Raw genomic sequence first — 18,830 nt, 5'->3', positions numbered from 1 at the left:
ACTCTTGCTTTCTACCATCATAAGATGCCAAAGGAAATAATTCTTTTCTTTAAACAAGTCCTTAAACAATTCTCAATCGGCTGTTTCCTCCGGTGACAACGAATTATACTCCTGTTTCCACCAGGATACAAGTTCATAACTCAAACCAGGTAGTCGTCTCAACCCTTCTGTCAAAAGGAAGATTCCTTTGACTTGCATAATCTAAAACGTCTTTTCCAAAAGATTAAGCCATCGCTTTGCTCCCTTAGGTCCATCATTTTTCCATAAGGTGATTCAAATTCCACTCATAACCCATCTTAAAATGTCCCTTTCAGATAATATACTGAATCACCAAAATAATAGTTTCCCCTAATAGCTAAATCAGGGAGACTAAATTCCTCTAACTACGTGGTTTGCTACGAGGCGGTGTAGTTCTGACAGAATTCACTAGAACTTCTCAAGATGTCCAAGATTGAAACTAGGCTCTGATACCAACTGACACACTCCGTCCCGAAGGAGGGCATGCTGGCCGTCACGTGAGAGTGACGTAACCATTTACACAGTTCGGAAGCTTTAAAATATACAACTTCTAAGATGAAACACCCAAAGGTGAGTCCTCATTTGGTCCATTCTGTCAGAACACCGTTGAATTTCCTCGTAGTCACCACACCTTTTCAATTCTTGAACCTGGAGGGGCGCAAAACAAAATTGAGTGGGTCAGCAAAACGAACTTATTCAGAACTTTCTTTTCTCTTTAAATATACTAACCCCTCGCCGTAAAACAAGTATACTTTCCAGAAAATAAACATATATACGTATGTATAGATATGCCAATCATGCTCCAAAATATGCCATTCATGCTTGAGAATATGCCACATTAGAATCTCATAATAAATGTAAATGCTCAAGCATAATTCACATCAATAACATATAATCTGGCAGTCGGGGGTCACCTAACGTGACCTGTACGGCTGCAGATAGAGCTCCAATCTCAACTCAATATCTGAATCTGCACACGAGTCGGAACCACCTAACGTGGTCTGTACGACAGGACTGGGTGTAATATATACGCTCTAGTGCTACGATCACGTGAAGACTGTGCGAATAATCGCGGGTCACCTACGAGTCGGAACCACCTAATGTGGTCTGCACGACAAGGCTTGCACCTAACTTGGATCCAAGGCGAGCGTGTGGTGCTGGTGAACATACACGTGAAGGACTCTGCCCCTCTCTGGGCGGGAGCACTAACACCGGGGGTGCAGATTATGAGCTCTCTAAGCATTTCAAACTACTATTGCATAATAAACAGGAATGCATAACCACATGAATACCGCTTACCTGGCACTTACATGTGCGTCCACAGCACCAAATACACATATATATATATATGTATGCCATTACTAATACATGCGATGATGCGTAAACAACATTCATATGATGCATGGCATAAAACAATTAACCTTTTCTATTCTATTTCTGGGAATTTAGATGTATATAGGTATATACGGAAAACAAAAGCCCACTCACTGATCACATCGACGTCTCATAGGTCCCTGAACCTCCCCTAACTTGGTTACATTCTTCCTCTGTATAATTTTCACCTATACAAAAAGTAACCAAATTGACGTTATTTAACGCACATACACCAAACATTCGTCCATAACTTTCTCATACGTTGCTCAATTTGGGTGTATGAATATACCACGGTGATCTGCACGATGTCACGAGCGCGTGACAATTTTCAGAACTCAATTTGGAGCTCTCACGTGCCCCCACGCGCCCTGTTCACGCGCTGCCCACGCGCGCGTCTTCTTCCTCGCGTCGCCGGACTGGTTTCGCCGGCGGTGGGTGTTTTGCCGGAATTTCTGGGTAAACTTCAAAGTGTCATAACTTCTTCATTTCTTAACCATTTTCGACGTACTATATATCAAAATGAAGGTATTGACGAGACGAACAGATCCATACCTGCCTTGACCCCTAACTCGCCGTGGATTCGCCGGAAAAAGCCCCGAAAGCTCCGGCCAAACTTTGAACTTGTCATTCTTCTTGTTCTTACGTCCATTTTTCACGTAATCTATACCAAAATGAAGCCCTAATCATAATCTACCACGTTGGACTAGTTTTAGGGCCTAAAAACAACGGAATCAAATTTTTCCAAAAATACGAAAATTCGGCCGGACTTACAATTCGTGATCCCAACGTCCAAATCCTTCAAACGAAGCACTCCGAGCTTCCTTAGGACCTCACCAAGCTTCCTACAAGCTTCAAAATCCCAGAAAACATCAAGTTTTACGTGTGCATGAACAGTGCACACGCACAGTGAAATTGAAATCCAAGTTTTCCGAAGTGAAACTCACCTGAAATTGGTACCATCGTGTTCGTGTGGTCTTCAGGAGTACGATGGTGATCTTAGATCCTTCGTTGGTATAGTTTTAGGGTGGTTTTGTGGGTGGTCCGTGTGAGTTCGAAGGAGAGGGAGAGAACTTACAGAGAATGAGAGGTTTGTGAGGGAGGAGAGAGAGAGACAAGATGCAGAAATGGGGGAGAGATTTGAGGGAGGTGGGATCCTACCCAATCCCCAAATTATCAAGTTACAACATATTTTACGCCCCTTAGTCCCGTTTAAGGGCATTTTCATAACTTCACGTACTCGGAATTAAAATTCCGGGACGGGTTGTGACAATACTGTTTATGAAACTTAATAGTACTATATTCCTCTCTCTGTCTCTCCTCTTCTTGAATTTTCTTGGCACATTCTCACCTTCCAAACACATTTTCTTCTTCTAATTTTCTTCGATACTCATTAAATTTTCTTTGTATCTCTTCAATTTCTTAACTTTCTACACCAATTACTTAATTTTCTTCAATAGTCCGCCCATTTGCGCCTTCCTCTTCTCCTCCACCTACAATCTTAACTTTCTACAGCACGTGTTATTATGTAAGTGGTGGGAAATTTTATTTTTTTTAACACAAAAATCTCATCACTTGTATAGAGATGTGGTGTTTCATCCCGTGTTCCGAACACATTGAAAAATCTCTCGTCAGCTTGACAACTATTGGGAAACGACACTGCAAAAATAAAACTGAGAAATGTAATTCAATTTGAAATCTTTTCTTATACTAAGCAAAATAATAATAATAATAATAATGTTTTAATGGATGTGTGGCGGGGTGTATGCCCTGATGTGGTGTTTTTTATGTTTTTATTTTATTATATTATTTTGTCATAATCATTAAATAAAGTTAGTAAATTTCTTTTGATTAAAATGCAAATATTTGAAGCTCTTTTTATTGATTTTTCTTATACTTTATCCATCGTTTTATGTGAGCAAGATATAAAACAGAAATGTTTTATTTTAAAAATATATTAATAAAAATAAAATTTCACAGATTTTTAGGATGCATTAGTTTTATTGCTCGAAAAGGAAAATCAAATGCACGTATTGTAATTTAAAATAAGATAATAATCACACGCGATGGTGTTTAGGTCGAGAATATGATACGAAATATTTTTCTAAGGATAGTACTACCCTTAGGGTATTATTATTATTGTTGTTGTTCATCAGAAGAACAGAAGGGAAATCGAATGCGATGGAAGGCAGCATACAGCGTCGTATTTGTCGAGGGAGAGAAGGTGGATGGGGCAGCCTCTGCGCTCGGCGACGTCCAAGGCGTTTCCGGTTTGGGTGGCGTAGAGTATGAGTAGTTTCTTCATCGGTCTGACTCCTCCATCTCTCTCTCTAGAAGTCCAAAGCTAAAGAAGCTGCTCTGGTTGGAAGGAGAGGAAAAGAGTTTCATACCGTGCCTTCGTCTGTGCAGGAGTGAGAATGAAACGGTGTCGTCCGTCCTTTGGGTTAAGTTAACCTACTTCTAATTTTTTGAGTCGTAAGTTGCAGTGGACTCGATTTTAATGTTCTCGCAAAGTTGGGTTCATATATGAATTTGAGTTATATAGTTAAGGGGGGGATCTCACGTTTAGAAGATATAAAATTTATGTTTGAACTCTAAAAATTGACAATTCCATATTAAATTTTAAAAGTTAAATTTGACCAATGTTTTATACACTGATATTACAAGATAAGGATTTGGGGCAACATAGTGGGTCAATCATAGTTATGAATCAAACTCGTCATCTATGATAATCTAACTTGAGATCTTTTTATAAATGGCTAAACAATCTCTGTTGTATGGTAATATTATCATGTTATGAGTGCCAGTAATGACATCATTTGATTTCATGATATGGTAATATTATCTTTATTGTATGGTAATATTATCATGTCGTGTGTGCCAGTAAAAAGGGATCGAATGCCAGACCATAACGCCCATACTTACGCTTGGACTTGGACTGCGGCGATCGATCTTCTTCTAGACATGGTGGGAGTTTTAGGGTTTCTCCCCTAATAGGATTGGCTACGAGTAATGGTCTCGACTTTTTAAAGCAAAGCAAACCGCATGAAACACACTATAGATCGTATCTGTCTTCAAATGTTGGCAACATGATCAATCTATAACCGTTATAAATCATAATATGAGCCTCTGTTTGTAGGACACTTTGCAAGTTGAATAGTGATTTTACAGGCACTCTCAGAAGGATTTTGGAGGAGGATTTCTTTTGGGAAATCCATCAGTTGCGTTGTATTTTTGCTGTGTGATGAGTCCATATTATACCATATATTTTACCCTAATTTTAATTATTATTGGTTATTTTGATACTTTGAATTATATTTTTAATGTATGACATTCGACTTCCTGTTGAAGTATTCAAACGGATGAATTTTGGAGTGATTCCAATTGGAGAATGTTCGTTAGTCTTTCAACGTGTTCGTATCAAAGTTTCATACTTTTTTATCAAACGGTTTAATTATGGCAATGAAATAAATGAGCAGCGTGCAGTGCTGGCAGATTGGGCTACAGAGCTTATTTGCGACTTTTGGGCTAGAAGACGATGGATTTTGGATTTGGGTTCTTCTTGGAACTTGAAGAGGAGGTCCTAATATTTAGTTTGAGTCATTTTGGGCCTGTTTTGGAGCTCTGAAGATTCATAAACGTGGCTATCTCTGTGCTGGGTAGATTTCATAGTTAGAATAGGAATGTTATTTATAGTTATCCTTATTTTATTTCCTAGTTTTATTCTAAGACCTTTTAGGGTTTTATTTTTTAGTAATATAAATAAAGATATTTAGCCATTAGGATTTTAGGAGGGAGAAGGAGGCGCATTATTTTGGAGAATTTCAGACTTTTTACCTATAAGGTGTTTTCAATCATTTTTCTATTTAATGATATTTTCTTTAGTTTTTATTATGATTGTTCATAGCTAAGTTATTTTGCTAGGGCGATGCCTTGAGCCATTGCATGAATATTTGATTTTATTAATTTGCTTATGAATGGATGCATGTTTACGTTGAATTATTAATCACTGCAATTAAACTATTTAATTGTCTTAGTGATTTGCGACCATTAGGGTTTTTAGACAAGTAATTTGATGCAATTTCTGTTGGAACATCACCTTGAATTGAGGAGGGCTTCTTGTGATTAGTAATTATAAGTTCACTTAAGGCGAACATCATACTCTTAAGGGTAGCATGGTTTTTCAAAGGGTTTTCACAAAACTTAATGAGCCTTACATGTTTATATTTGATATGAACATCATAAACGGGTTGCATGTTAGATATACATTTTCACTTGAACATCACGAGGAAAATATGTATTAGGAAAGCCTAACCTTCAAAGCATGTATGTAGAAATTCATAAGTAATTGATAAATTGCGTAGGATTGTTAATGGTGACGGCAGAACCCTAGTGTTTAAATTGTTTTCCAAAACTATTTTCTTTTGTTTTCTTTACTTTGCCAATTTATTTAATATTTTTAATTAAATTCGTTTTTAATATTTTAGGTCATAAAATTAACCTCTTCCAAACTTTGTTTTCAAACAATTAATTAAAATTTGGTATTTACATAAATTATTCATTAAATCCAACGACCTTGCTTGAGCCGTTTATACTACAACTACCTTATTCTCTTGCAAGTATTTTTAAGTGTTTTTATCACTACTTTTGCAGGTGGTAAAAATCCTATCACTGTGGTTCTGCATTGTGGTTCTCTTGGTCCTCCGTGTCTCCATAGTCCAGCGCTTCGTTCTCTTGGTCCTCGGCATCTCCATGGGTTCTAGATTACCTGCTTAATCAAACAAATTAAAGATTCAACTCCCAACCTCACGCGTACGTATGATTAAGTACACCGAAACTAAACAGGAGAGGAAGGCAGGCATGTGTGTCGTAGGATTGAAGAGTTGCCTTTATGTAGAGTCTACAGAGAGGTATCAGGATATCTTTTACTACATGGGATAGGACTTTGCCTTTACTACTTGAATTTGAGTTAACGAAACCGGAGTGGATTTGATTGCTAAACCTCACTTCTAAACCAATTGGGAATTTATAATTAAGAAGTTTCACAACATAAGGGGTAAATTGTTTTTAACATTTTACGTTTCTGCTTATGTCTCTCCAACTTAACATATGAAATACATATGTAATACCACTTGTAACTAAAATTTGTTACGAGTTATATGTGTAAAAATTAGTGCAAAAATAATAGTTTTTGTCCCACATCGACGAACTCCATAAATAATACCACTTATAACTCTTATATTTACTCTACTTTGGAGATTAATGAATATATCAAAAATTCCTCAAATGTTGTTTTATATATTTGATATTTTCCATATTTAATTCAACTTGGCATTAGAGCAGTTCGCTCTTGGTGACTTGTGTGCCTTAAATTTGTGTTCACTTTTTTTTCTTAGTGCCATGCCCTATTTGTTCAATTAGGGTTTGTGTTGTCGTGATTTGTTTTGTTCAAGATTAAAAAAATAAAAATAAAATTGCCATGAAAAAAAATGACGACACTACCAATGAACAATGATCTGCTATAGTGCCAATGAACAAGAATTATGCTACAGTACTCTGACTTTATCACTGGTCTATGCTCTATTTGTCCATGATGTAAGTGCAATCTTTGTTGGTAACTGTTCCACTCACTTCTACCCCGCGTATTGTTATTTTCAAGACCTTAAAACTTAGAAGATAATGAGTCATGGTGAAAGAATTGGGTGTTTGTATATTTTGACTATGGAGTATACAGTTCTTTCATATTCAAGTAATTATCAAGTTCTAAGTAGTAAATAAATAAATAAATAAATAATATCGGGACATAATATCACACAAACAAACATTGTTTATCGACAAAAAGATAGAGCCTATATACAAACATTGTCTTAGTAACTAACTCAAAATAGAAATTCACAAAAAAGAAAACTCAAAAATATAAATTGAAGTTGGAATTTTCTTTTAGCATGGAATGCACATAGATCATTGTCAAATTGAAAGCGCATACATAATTGGCCAAATAGAAAGTGCATACATTGGCTTCTCTTTACAAGTTTCTTAAAAAATAGCAAATTCTCTTTACAAGTTTCTTAAAAAATAGCAAATTCAAACCTAAGTAAAGATAACATAGGAATTCAAAACAAATTTTTCTGCTTCCCTTCAAATATTCCCCTTCCAAAAGTAGAAATCGATAAATCTACAAGCAACGGAAATTGCATCCATATGAAGGAGGCAACTAGAACACCGGCTAGCAAAATGCTTGGAATGACAATCGATGATTTCCCATCAAGAATAACGTAAAGGCCACAAGAAAAGACAATCATCATGGTGGCGATAGATAAAAAGAGGGTGAAAAGGCATGTTATCATTTTTGTGGGCAAGGATTTGTGGGAATCATCTTGTGAATAATGTGACGTGAAAATGCCTAAAAACATGATAACCGAGGTTATTGAAAAAAAAAACCTAGATTGCATTTGAAAGTATAAAAGTTGTGAATACCTTAGGAAGACATGTAAGACTTGTCTTTTCATCATTTCCACCAAGAACTATGAATGTTGTAGCAAACATTATGGTGACATTAAGAGCACCTACAACTGTACAAGTAGTTATTGTTTCCTTCATTAACTTCTCTGCCTCTTTCTCCAATTCTTTGTGATTCTCTGTAAATATTTTTCGTGGTGTCTTATTATCTATGTTTGTAGATTTACAATCTTTGGAATCTGCAATACTCTCCATCCCCTGCATTTTTGGCGACAAAATTATTTATGGACGTGACTTTGGAATCTTTATCTCTTCATATAAATCGTTGAACTTTTGTTGTTTGAGACACCACATAACCCAAAGTCAATAGTTAAGCACATAGGATGACATTACAATACATAGTTAAATAATAATATTTCCCTTTTTAATTTCAATTTTTTCATGTTATGCTTGTGCATGTCGACAAATTTCTGTTTTTATTTTTATTTTTGAAGAGAGTAATTTATGCATTCTCTCTCTCTCTTTTTTTTTTTAATTTGAAATTGAATAAATAAAGTAACAAAAACATGTGAATGAGCAGAAAAAATGAGAGTAAAATTATAGTCCCAAAAATATATAGAAACGACATATAGGCAAAATATTTCATAAATATAAGCGTATATAAATAGATAAACAAATAAATAGTCACCTTGAACCATTGTAGTTCTATTTGCATTTGCAAAGCTGCACCTTGAATGTGATCAATTGGTGACAATGGAGTAATCCTTGCTACCGTGTGTAGCATATTATTGAGAAAGCGATCTTTATTCCCCACTATTCCTTTTAGTTCATCCAATTGATTGAGGCCATATTTATCTTGTTTTTGGAGCAACTCACATGTAAGATTGTAAACATTATACTGATGGCATTTAGCAGCAATTTGGAACAGGCTCTGACGTTTTTCGTTCCTAACTCTAAATATGGGATATGAAGAATGTCTACGCATGTGAGTAATATACTTCACATACCCTCATTCTGCTGCCACGCATAGTGCTTCTTTCAATTTCTCTATTTGATAATTACTCATATCTGTTTTGTTCCTCACTGCTGTACACATAATAGGTAAAAACTGATGGACCCTCTCATGCACCAATTTCATCTTATATATTAGATTGATTCCTAAGTTCATTAAAAAATTTATTTAAAAATAATATTGATTATTAATAAAACTATCATTAAAAAAAAAATTCAATTAACAATATAAATGGTGGCCCACCCAAAAGAGTCTGGAGATTCGTCCCTAGTTTTCGGAATAAACCCATTCCTGCATTACAAGTCAAATTCGATGAAAAAACACAAAAAAAAAAAAAAAAAAAAAAAAAAGAAAGAAAATTACAAGTAACACCATTTCCCTCCTATCAGTTATTTTTCCATTAGCTGAAGGATTTTTACCATTAGTTGAATTTTACCTTATGCTGTCGGTCTTATTACCTTTATTTTTCATTTCCGTTTTAATTTATTTCCCTTCCTTTCCTTTTCTTTTTGTCGCTTTCTCTCTCTCTCTCCTCCCTCCCGTACCTCTCACTCCCTCACTTCCCTTCCACGCTACAACAACAGCGCCGCCGTCCACCGGTCACCAACGACCGTCAAATTCTACCTCACAATCCTCTTTCCGTCCTCTTTTCAAACCCCAAGATAGTTTCTACAAATTCGTAGCCGAATTTCCTCGATTTCAGATATAAGAAAGGGTGACCGCGGGATTTCCGGCTAATCCTGCCGAAATTGGAGCTCGACCCAGGAGGTAAAAATGATCCACTCCTCGTGGGCTGTCCTCCAATCCAAAATCAAAGCTTTAATTTTCGGAATCGATTCAATATTTGGAATTTTAATTCCATTTTGTGTATGCATATGGAAGATTGGGGAGGAGGAAGGTGAATCAAGGTTGTTTCCAAGATCGACCGAGAAGAATGGAAGGTTGTGGGTGAAATAAAGGTGAAATCCGAGAAAAACCCTTATTCTATTTCGGTTTTAAAGGGTACTATAATCTGCCCATTTAGTTTATGTTTTGTGGTTTAAGAATTTTGCTAATTCAATGTGACCATACTTAAATTGCATTGCATGACTCTTGCTAACATTCTATCTGCTGATATCATGAATACAACCCTAACTAGGAAATATGGAATAAAGATGTTGATATATTTTTGTAGTAGCATTGGCATGGCATTAACAAAAACCAAATTGGATAGCAGACATGTAAATTACCTGAGTAGATGAGATGATGCCTTTTATTATCTTTTTGTTCTGCGTGAGGCCCTTGATCAACATTTATATGACTATCCTTGTAGATGGAAGGGAGTGGTTTTATGCGTATACCTATCAAGATAAGAATACAAGCCCAATCATTAATTCAATGAAATATTCCTCTCAAGCAAGATTTTGACGTTCGGTTGTGTTTGTCGTGTTCGTATCGTTTTTGTGTCAAACGGGCTAAACTCTGTTAACTTAATGGGTTTTAAAATGTTCTAACAAATCGAGGTAATGTTTGGGCAAGTAAATTAAGATTACAGCAATCTTGATATTCAGAATCATGACAATTTAACAAAAATTTTAGTAAAAATTAAACTAAAGATAAAGAAATGCAATAAGAAACCATTTTTAAGCTGGTTGGGATTGGTAAAATAAAACATGAGCACAAAATTTACCCAATTCTCCACAGCCAAATTGGTCTCTCTAGATACAACCAGAGCTTCAAAAATTTGCAAAAATTGATTAAGAAGTTAATCAATAGCATATCCTATCAATCCAAAGCTCTAATCTTAATAAAAAAATGATTATAAATCAATAATAATAATATTAATAAGGGAATTAGAAACAAGAAACAAATCAATAAGTGCATGTGATGATGGTGCAAAACAACAAGAATTTAATTGATTTATCTTTGAGATTGCTTCAATGGCGATTTTGATTGGGCCCCACTAACTAGAAGAAGAAGAAGCCCAAGAGAAAGATTATTGCTTTCGAGCTTTTTCTGTGGTTCAAATTTTGCTGAGAAATTTGCAGAGCAAATTGGTTGTGGCAGAAGCTCACTTTCTCTTTGCCACTTTATTGTCCTCCATTTGGATAAAGGTTCGAACTTGAAAGCAAAATATGGGAGCTCAGTGAAACACGAAGAGAATCTAAGTGTAAATTGTAGCAATGGTCTCTCAACTTTAACTCAATTAGAGCAATGGTCCCTCAACCAGTGGTCCCTTAACTTATCAAACGTGCAACTAGGGTCCTTTTTGTCAATTCTGTTAGAACTTCCGACTTTAACCCAATTGGAGTAATGGTCCCTCAACTTTAACCTAATTGTAGCAATAGTCTTTCTAACATAACTCATTTTGACAGAATTCTGACAGAGTTGACAAAAATGACCATAGCTACACGTTTTGATGAGTTGAGGGACCAATGGTAATGAATTTTTAGTTAAGGGACCATTGCTCTAATTTAATTAAAGTTGAGGAACCGTTGCTACAATTAACTTTAGATTCTATTCGTGTTTCACTGAGCTCCCATATTTTGCCTTCAAGTTCAAACCTTTATCCAAATGGAGGAGAATAAAGTGGCAGAGAGAAAGTGAGCTTCCGCCACAACCAATTTGCTCTGCAAATTTCTCAGTGAAATCTGAATCACAAAAAAAGCAATAATCTTTCTCTAGGCTTCTTCTTCTAGTTAGTGGGGCCCAATCAAAATTGCCATTGAATCAATCTCAAAGGTAAAACAATTAAATTCTTGTTGTTTTGCATTATTGCATACACTTATTGATTTGCTTCTGATTCCCTTATTATTATTGATTTATAATCATTTTTATTATTATGTTTAGAGCTTTGGATTGATAGGAGATGGTATTTATTAACTGCTTGATCAAATTTTTGAAGCTCTAGTTGTATCTGGAGAGATCAATTGGATTGTGGAGAATTGGGTAAATTTTGTGCTCATGTACCAATGCCAACCAGCTTACAAATGGTTTCTTGTTGCATTTCTTTATCTTTAGTTTGACTAAAATTTATGTTAAATTGTCATGATTCTGAATATCAAGATTGCTGAAATCTTAATTTACTTGCCCAAACATTACCTTGATTTGTTAGAACATTTTCGACCTCGATGTATTTAGAGCTAACTTGTTAGTACGGAATACCATGCCATTTCCATTTTTTTTAAGACACGGTGTAGAAATTTTTGTAATGGTGCTTCTTCTGGTATATTTGGTTGCAGAGGTGGGAACGTCTAGTGATTCTGGTCTTTAGCGGAATTGGACCGCAACGAAAGCAGGAGCAAGTAAACAAATCAAAAGCGGTTTTACTTTGTTCCTTGTGCATTGTCAAATCTTTCCCTTTGTGTAAAACGAGTGTGTAGCATATTAGTAGACATGGGTCATTCTCAGCAGCCAAAAAGAAGAGTGGCATTTTTGTTGATTGATGGTGTGGGAGACGTGTCAATACCAAGGTTTGGGTTTAAGACTCCTCTTCAGGCAGCCAAAGTACCCAATTTGGATGCCATTGCATCTGCTGGAGTTAACGGTCTGATGGACCCTGTTGAAGTTGGTTTGGGTTGTGGAAGTGACACAGCTCACCTTTCTCTATTGGGTTATGACCCTAGGGTATATTATCGTGGCCGAGGCGCATTTGAGTCCATGGGTGCTGGTTTGGCAATGTCGCCTGGTGATATTGCATTTAAGGTGAGTATTTGTATGTTTCTTTGTAAAATGGTATCGATGTTATAATTGTTTTCACATCATGATCCTGGATGAGCTGCTTCAAAACTTTCAACATTTTCCTTCGGTTCTGTTATTTCTGGAAGACCAGGCTGCTTCCCATATTAATTGTTGCTTGTTGATCTTTAGTCTAATTTTGCAACCTTGGATGAAAAAACTGGAATAGTCATCAGTAGGAGGGCTGACAGACACTTTGAGGAAGAAGGGCCCATACTGTGTGCAGCACTTGATGGAATGAAGCTGCCGTCTTATCCCAAATATGAAGTCAGAGTCAGGTGCAAATGTTCATTATAAATGCTGTTGGGTTCTTGTTTACGTGCTTCTATAAACACACCTCCGTTATGAGAAAGTGGATTATTTATCAAAATTGTCCTACAACTTAATTCTTTCTAATGCTTATGCTTGAAAATTTTTAAGGCCGTAGATTCAAACTGACAAAGAATCATTTGCTACAGGTATGCAACAGAACATAGATGTGGAGTGGTTGTAAAAGGACCAAGGCTAAGTGGAAATATATCAGGAACAGATCCATTGAAGGACAACCGTTTACTTTTGCAAGCTGAAGCTCTAGACGGCACTGATGAGGCAAGACACACAGCTAAAGTTGTTAACGAGTTATCCAAGGAAATATCACGTATTCTTGTTGCTCATCCACTGAATGCAAAGCGGGCTGCTGAAGGGAAGAACATAGCTAATCTTGTCCTTTTACGAGGTTGCGGTATTCGGATTGAGGTTTGTTGTCTCAAACCTTACTTGATTTATTCAAGGAAATATAACCTTGAGCCTAGGAGAAATGTTGGTCTTACAAGGCCTCAACCCTAATGCTTACATTTATGTCTATATTTCTTCATTTCTAAATCACATATTTCAGGTTCCTCCCTTTGAGAAAAAACACGGGTTACGACCTTGCATGGTAGCTCCCACAAAAATCATTGCTGGACTGGGCTTATCTCTTGGCATTGATATCCTAGAAGCTCCTGGAGCAACCGGAGACTACCGAACACTTCTAACCTCCAAAGCAACTGCGATAGCTAAGGCACTCTCAGCTCCTCTGCAGTCTTGCCCCAATGTGTTTGTACCCGGGGAAGATGAGCACAAACCAGGCCAACCAGATGGCTACGATTTTGGGTTCCTTCACATTAAGGTCAATAATGTTCTCAGATTCTTCTACTCTTGTCACATGCAACTATTGTTCCTGCCTACTTAAGCATTTGCATCATAAAAGAATTACTTTACTGAAATTACAGGGTAAATTGATGGCAAGAAAATGATTCTGTCTGTAATTTTTTAATGTCCGATGGTTTGCTTCTTTAGTTTCTGGTCAGGTAGTTCACTTTCATAAATGGAAAAGGAAATCTCTGTCTTGTTTTGCATCGCAGGCTATTGATGATGCGGGCCACGACAAGGCAACCCTCTTCAAAGTGAAAGCAATGGAAGCAGTAGATCGAGCTATAGGGCAGCTGGCCAGGCTTCTTTGGGAGGCCGAATCAACTGGAAATTTTGAGTACTTTCTTTGCATCACTGGAGACCACTCTACCCCAGTTGAATATGGAGACCACAGCTTTGAGCCGGTTCCATTCACAATATGTTCATTGAAAGATTTTGTGGGTGTTGTAGGCGCAGAAACCATTTTGGGAAGCTCTCTTGATCCATTTCCTCTTCCAACTGTAAAAGATGGTGAACAACTTACCGAAGATGTGAAGATGGAACAAGGGGAGAGAATCAAACAGCCTCAAGCTTACAGTGGCGATTCGGTTTTTGAGTTTAACGAGATAGCTGCAGCGAGGGGATGTCTTGGGCGTTTCCCCGGTGGAGAGATGATGGGTGTAATAAAGAAGTATCTTGAGTTAAGTGCATGAGCTGCTCTAGTCGGAAAGTTGTACTTCCATATTTAGCACTAATTGTGTGCCCTAATAAGGTTTATCTTAATTGGAAAATGGTTACCAATTACAGTTTGAATTTGGAAGCTCCTTCTGTTTTACGAGAATTAAGTCACAATGTACAGTACGGTAATGATTTTCACACTCCATTTTTCACTCTCTGTTCGTTTCTGTTTTTCTAGCCCTTGGATTGAAAAAAGAGGGGAGCGGAGAAGAAGAAAACGGGATTGTGAAAATCACGACCCTTGAAATAAGTTGGTGCCAAGGGTTTTCCTTTTTGACTTCTTTCATCTGTGCATGTATTAAAAGCACTAAAATTTAAAGTGAGTTGTATTACAAATGTGGCACCAAACAACTTCATTCCTTAATTCGTAAGGAAAAAAGTCGCTTAAATTTGAAAAGCCACTCATAACTCACAGACACACAAAGATGTGTATGTGACAAGGCCTTTTTCCACCCTTTCCATTCATCCACTTGATGCTATTACAGATGAAGATGCAGAAGCACACGACTCGTCTTGCCGGGGCTTATGCAAGCGCAGAAAGGTGTCGAAACTGCCGTACCCACAAGACAAGATACTGACCATCGTTTACACGTCGGAGTTTCAAGAAGCAACGAAGATTATGGTCTGTTTCGTCCCGCTTCGTCCCAGCTCTCGAGCAATGGTGGGAAGAGATCTACTCTTGTGGGAAGGTTAACCATGAAGGGAACGTTGTGAATGTGAGCGTAGACGTGCAAAGGGAAGTGGCTCTGGTATCGCCGTGCAAATCGCAAAGGATGATATGAACGGGCGTACCGGGTTCACCTGGTTCAAGGCTCGTAACCCATACAGCAAGAAAGTGGTTAGCGTAGGCTTGAGCTCGGCAATTGTTGAGAATATGAGATGGGTGCTGGAGGCAGAAGCGAGGATTAGTGGGGGTGATGAAACGGATGTCAGAGTAGAGAAGGCAGACGAGATCACAAGTGCAAACGGGTGGAGGAAGTTTGGGTGCTTTGTGTTGGTGGGGAGCTTCCCCTTGCAGAGACGAAAAGTCGGTGGATCATCGCATGTATTCTCTTTACTGTTCGTCTGAAGGATGTAAAATTCCAACGCCAAGAAACTAATTTAGTGGAATTCAAGCAATGGAATGAAGGACAAAGTACAAAGTTACAATATTTTCAAAACCACGAACAGAATTTGTCATACATTCCATAACGACGACACATTACACAGGTACTTGAAAATTATAACAAACCGAAAACACACTGCACATGTCAAACTTGGATGCGATAATATGCAAATATCAAGGACTCCGATGATAGACAGGATTGTGCAGAGACTTGAACGAAGCAGCTCAGAAACCGTGAATCTTGATGTGGTCCTTCTTCACAATGCCAGCCTGTAGAAAAGATAAAAAGAAACTGAGAAACGATATTTATAATAATTAAGCAAGCAGATTAATAACCGGTCGGATAACCTGTCGAGTCGGCCTATAGAACATTTAACATTATTATTAAGTGGAGGGTGACTACCTGGACGAGGAAGGCAGATACGTTCTTTCGTTGATCACCTTGAAGTTGAATGACCTGCTTATGACCAACAATACAGTACTTAGAAAACAACTGCAGAATGCCATTAGACAATATTGCGTTATAGGTTTAACAATTAAACATGCACCTGCCCTTGCTCTGGATCCTGGACAACTGTACCATTGCAACAAAATTCCTTCTTAAGGTCCTTGAGGATTTTGTTGTAGCTAAATTCCTTCTTCAGTCCCTGCACGGTTGTCAGGCTTTTCCTACCGTTTCTTTGCTGAACACGAATGTGTACATAATCTTTTGTCCCAGCACCTGAATCCTCAGCATTTGCCTCAGCAAACGGATCTATAAAAATATCAACATTCAAATTAGATTTAATCAGATTTCATAGTGCATAAACCGGACACGTGATCCAATGTCTGATGGCTTCATGGTCATAGAAATAATAACCAATCCAAATATTTAGTTTTTCAAAACAACCATTTTGGGCTAGTTTGGTTCGGTTTCTTTGGTGGATCAGGCTAGTTGTGTTGTTGAATAGTACTTGTTGACTTAGGGATTGACATGGATAAAAACCAGTGCGCATCCACAGAAGCATTTCAATCACGTTTTACAGTGCAAAAACCAGAAACTGAACCGATGTCCAATCCACTCATGTTCACAAAAATGATAACCTAACCAAACCATTTAGTGTCAGAAAACAACCAATTTCGGGTCAGTTTGGCTTGGTTTCTTAAGGTGGATGAGATACGTTGGGATGCTGAACAACTCCAGCGGAAACTAAACATCGCATCGAAACTACATCTACCAAATACACCGGCCTAAAAAATTGGAATCTTTAAAAACGATCATTATGCATCTATGCATCAAAGTCTTCAATCACTAAACCACATAATCTTAAACGAATTTGAATACGAGCAAGTGCAGCACGCATACAAACATATACGAATGCCTTATCCAACGAAAAATTAAACATACCGAAGGCAGTAGGAATTTGTACGTCGAGCTCAGACATGAACCTTGGCTATTGACTAAGAAGGCCTTGCAACCAGAAATCTTATACCTGGATCACACACAATTGAAAATTTCAAATTATCATCCTCGCAAAAACACCTCAAGAACAAAATTTAATTAAAACTCGAATCTTTTTGCAAGTAATTTAATAAAAATGCCTCCTTTTTCCAAATTAATCTGCAGAAATTAACGATTAAATATCCTAAATAACAAATTGGGTTCTTTGTCAGAATCAAACTTTATCTTACAACAATTTCCGTTCAAAAAACAAAAGCCCTAAACTTTGGATCGTACATATTAAAAAAAATTCGAGATTCAATCATCAAAACCCTAAACAAGGTGAAAGCAAAATCCCTAAACATCGTCGGAATAAAAGGGCGAATTACCTGATCAGACGATTAGGAATTGGAATTGGGTAGGTGGTGACAGCAAAGCCCCTAACTTCAAAGCTGGATGAGGTTTGATTCTCTGTCCGCCTCTCTCTCTCTCTCTCTCTCTCTCTCTCTAATTGAAAGCTGTTTGGGAAGTGGGAACAAAGAAAAGTGAAGGGAAAATTGGGGAGGCAAAGGTGGGGCCTACTTTGGTTGGGTCGGTTGCGCTAACTTCACGTTTTTTTTTTAGCGTATATATTTCGTACGTTGTCGGCTAAATAGCATCTCCAAAAAAAGCCCTAAAATCATTTTAAATTCTATTTTAAAGAGTTAAATTAAAACCTTTATCTTCATAAAGAAGAATGGCTTTTAAATTACCAAAAGCATTTTTTTGTGAAATTATTTTTAAAATAAATCTTGAGTGTAAATGCAAGTGAAATTCAAAAAAATACTTGAAGTGTTTCTTACAAAAAACATCACTTATGTTCTTTTGGAACACAAAAATATTTTCTCTAAAAACGTTTTCAATCACTCGCTGAAGTGATACAATGCAGCCTCGTATGCAGCACAAAACAACACAAAGTAAAAAAAAAAAAACTAACTAATCCAATAATGGAACCATCAACCAACAAGTCTTCATGGTGAGGACAAAATCACTTCTGGAGAGATTTATAGCAGTCATAAGAAGACGAAACGCCATAGATCATACCAGGTAAGGCGGCCTAGTCATGATATTGGCGGAGTAGCGCACAACTACAATGGAAAACGAGCAGTAGGATATGGCTTAGACCTACCACAACTTTAAATCCTAACCTAAATCACAAGTAAAGCTAAAAATAAGAGGTTATATTATGGGTCTAGGAAGAAGCTCCAATAAAAATTGGAGGGTTATCAGAAAGGAAAAAAAAAAAAAAAACGGTGGGAAAGAGAGGCGAAGTTGAGCGCCCGGGGTACTGGTGAAAAAGATGAGATGTACATATGGGGTTAGGCGGAGGTGCAAGAGCCATGGGGGGGCAGAGGGAAAAAAAAGGGTCACTGGTTAAGGGAGGAGAAAGAGATGCAACAGAAACGTATGAGTGCAGGGTGAAATTGAAGAAGGAGATGACGGGAAGAGAAAAGGGGTGGAGGAGGCTGCCGCCGACCCCAAGCCAGAGCAAGGAGCCCGTGACTGCAGCGAGAAAGCTAAGTTTTGGGTTTGAGGTGAGAGGATAAGGTCTGCACCCTAGGAGGAGTTCCCGAATACGAGCCCTTATACAATGGGGTCGTTAGATCGGATGAATTGAATAAGATCAAAAAATATAAATTAATAAGAGATGTGTGAAAAGTAAAAAAAAAAGTGTGAATAGCACATCCTTATACAATAAAAAAGTGAGCAATTACTCTTCAAATTTATATTTTATTGCTAAATGTTAAAAAATTAATTAAACTTAATGATAGATCCATGAACCAGGGAGAAAAGAAAGAGAA

At 37.2% G+C, this 18,830-nt stretch overlaps 2 protein-coding genes across 2 annotated transcripts; one reads left to right on the top strand and one right to left on the bottom strand.

Annotated features, from left to right (window-relative positions):
• The first annotated feature begins 9,357 nt into the window (after positions 1-9,357).
• LOC137707537 (uncharacterized) lies at positions 9,358-14,558 on the top strand. The gene is made up of 7 exons (XM_068446423.1): positions 9,358-9,628; positions 9,743-9,819; positions 12,082-12,544; positions 12,710-12,855; positions 13,036-13,312; positions 13,452-13,724; positions 13,960-14,558. The coding sequence occupies exons 3-7, from the start codon at positions 12,236-12,238 to the stop codon at positions 14,437-14,439; spliced, it is 1,485 nt and encodes a 494-aa protein (XP_068302524.1). The 5' UTR covers positions 9,358-9,628; positions 9,743-9,819; positions 12,082-12,235; the 3' UTR covers positions 14,440-14,558.
• A 1,030-nt stretch (positions 14,559-15,588) lies between these two features.
• LOC137707538 (protein translation factor SUI1 homolog) lies at positions 15,589-17,528 on the bottom strand. The gene is made up of 5 exons (XM_068446424.1): positions 17,379-17,528; positions 16,957-17,041; positions 16,118-16,323; positions 15,973-16,026; positions 15,589-15,839 (listed from the first exon to the last, which is right to left on the bottom strand). Exons 2-5 carry the CDS (start codon positions 16,991-16,993, stop codon positions 15,795-15,797), a joined length of 342 nt encoding a protein of 113 aa, XP_068302525.1. The 5' UTR covers positions 16,994-17,041; positions 17,379-17,528; the 3' UTR covers positions 15,589-15,794.
• Between the last annotated feature and the right edge of the window lie 1,302 nt (positions 17,529-18,830).

The sequence above is a fragment of the Pyrus communis genome, chromosome 11 (assembly GCF_963583255.1).
Source record: "Pyrus communis chromosome 11, drPyrComm1.1, whole genome shotgun sequence".
NCBI classification, from domain to species: Eukaryota; Viridiplantae; Streptophyta; class Magnoliopsida; order Rosales; family Rosaceae; genus Pyrus; species Pyrus communis.
Note: the sequence above shows the minus strand (reverse complement) of the source record. Positions and strands in the feature narration are given on the sequence as shown.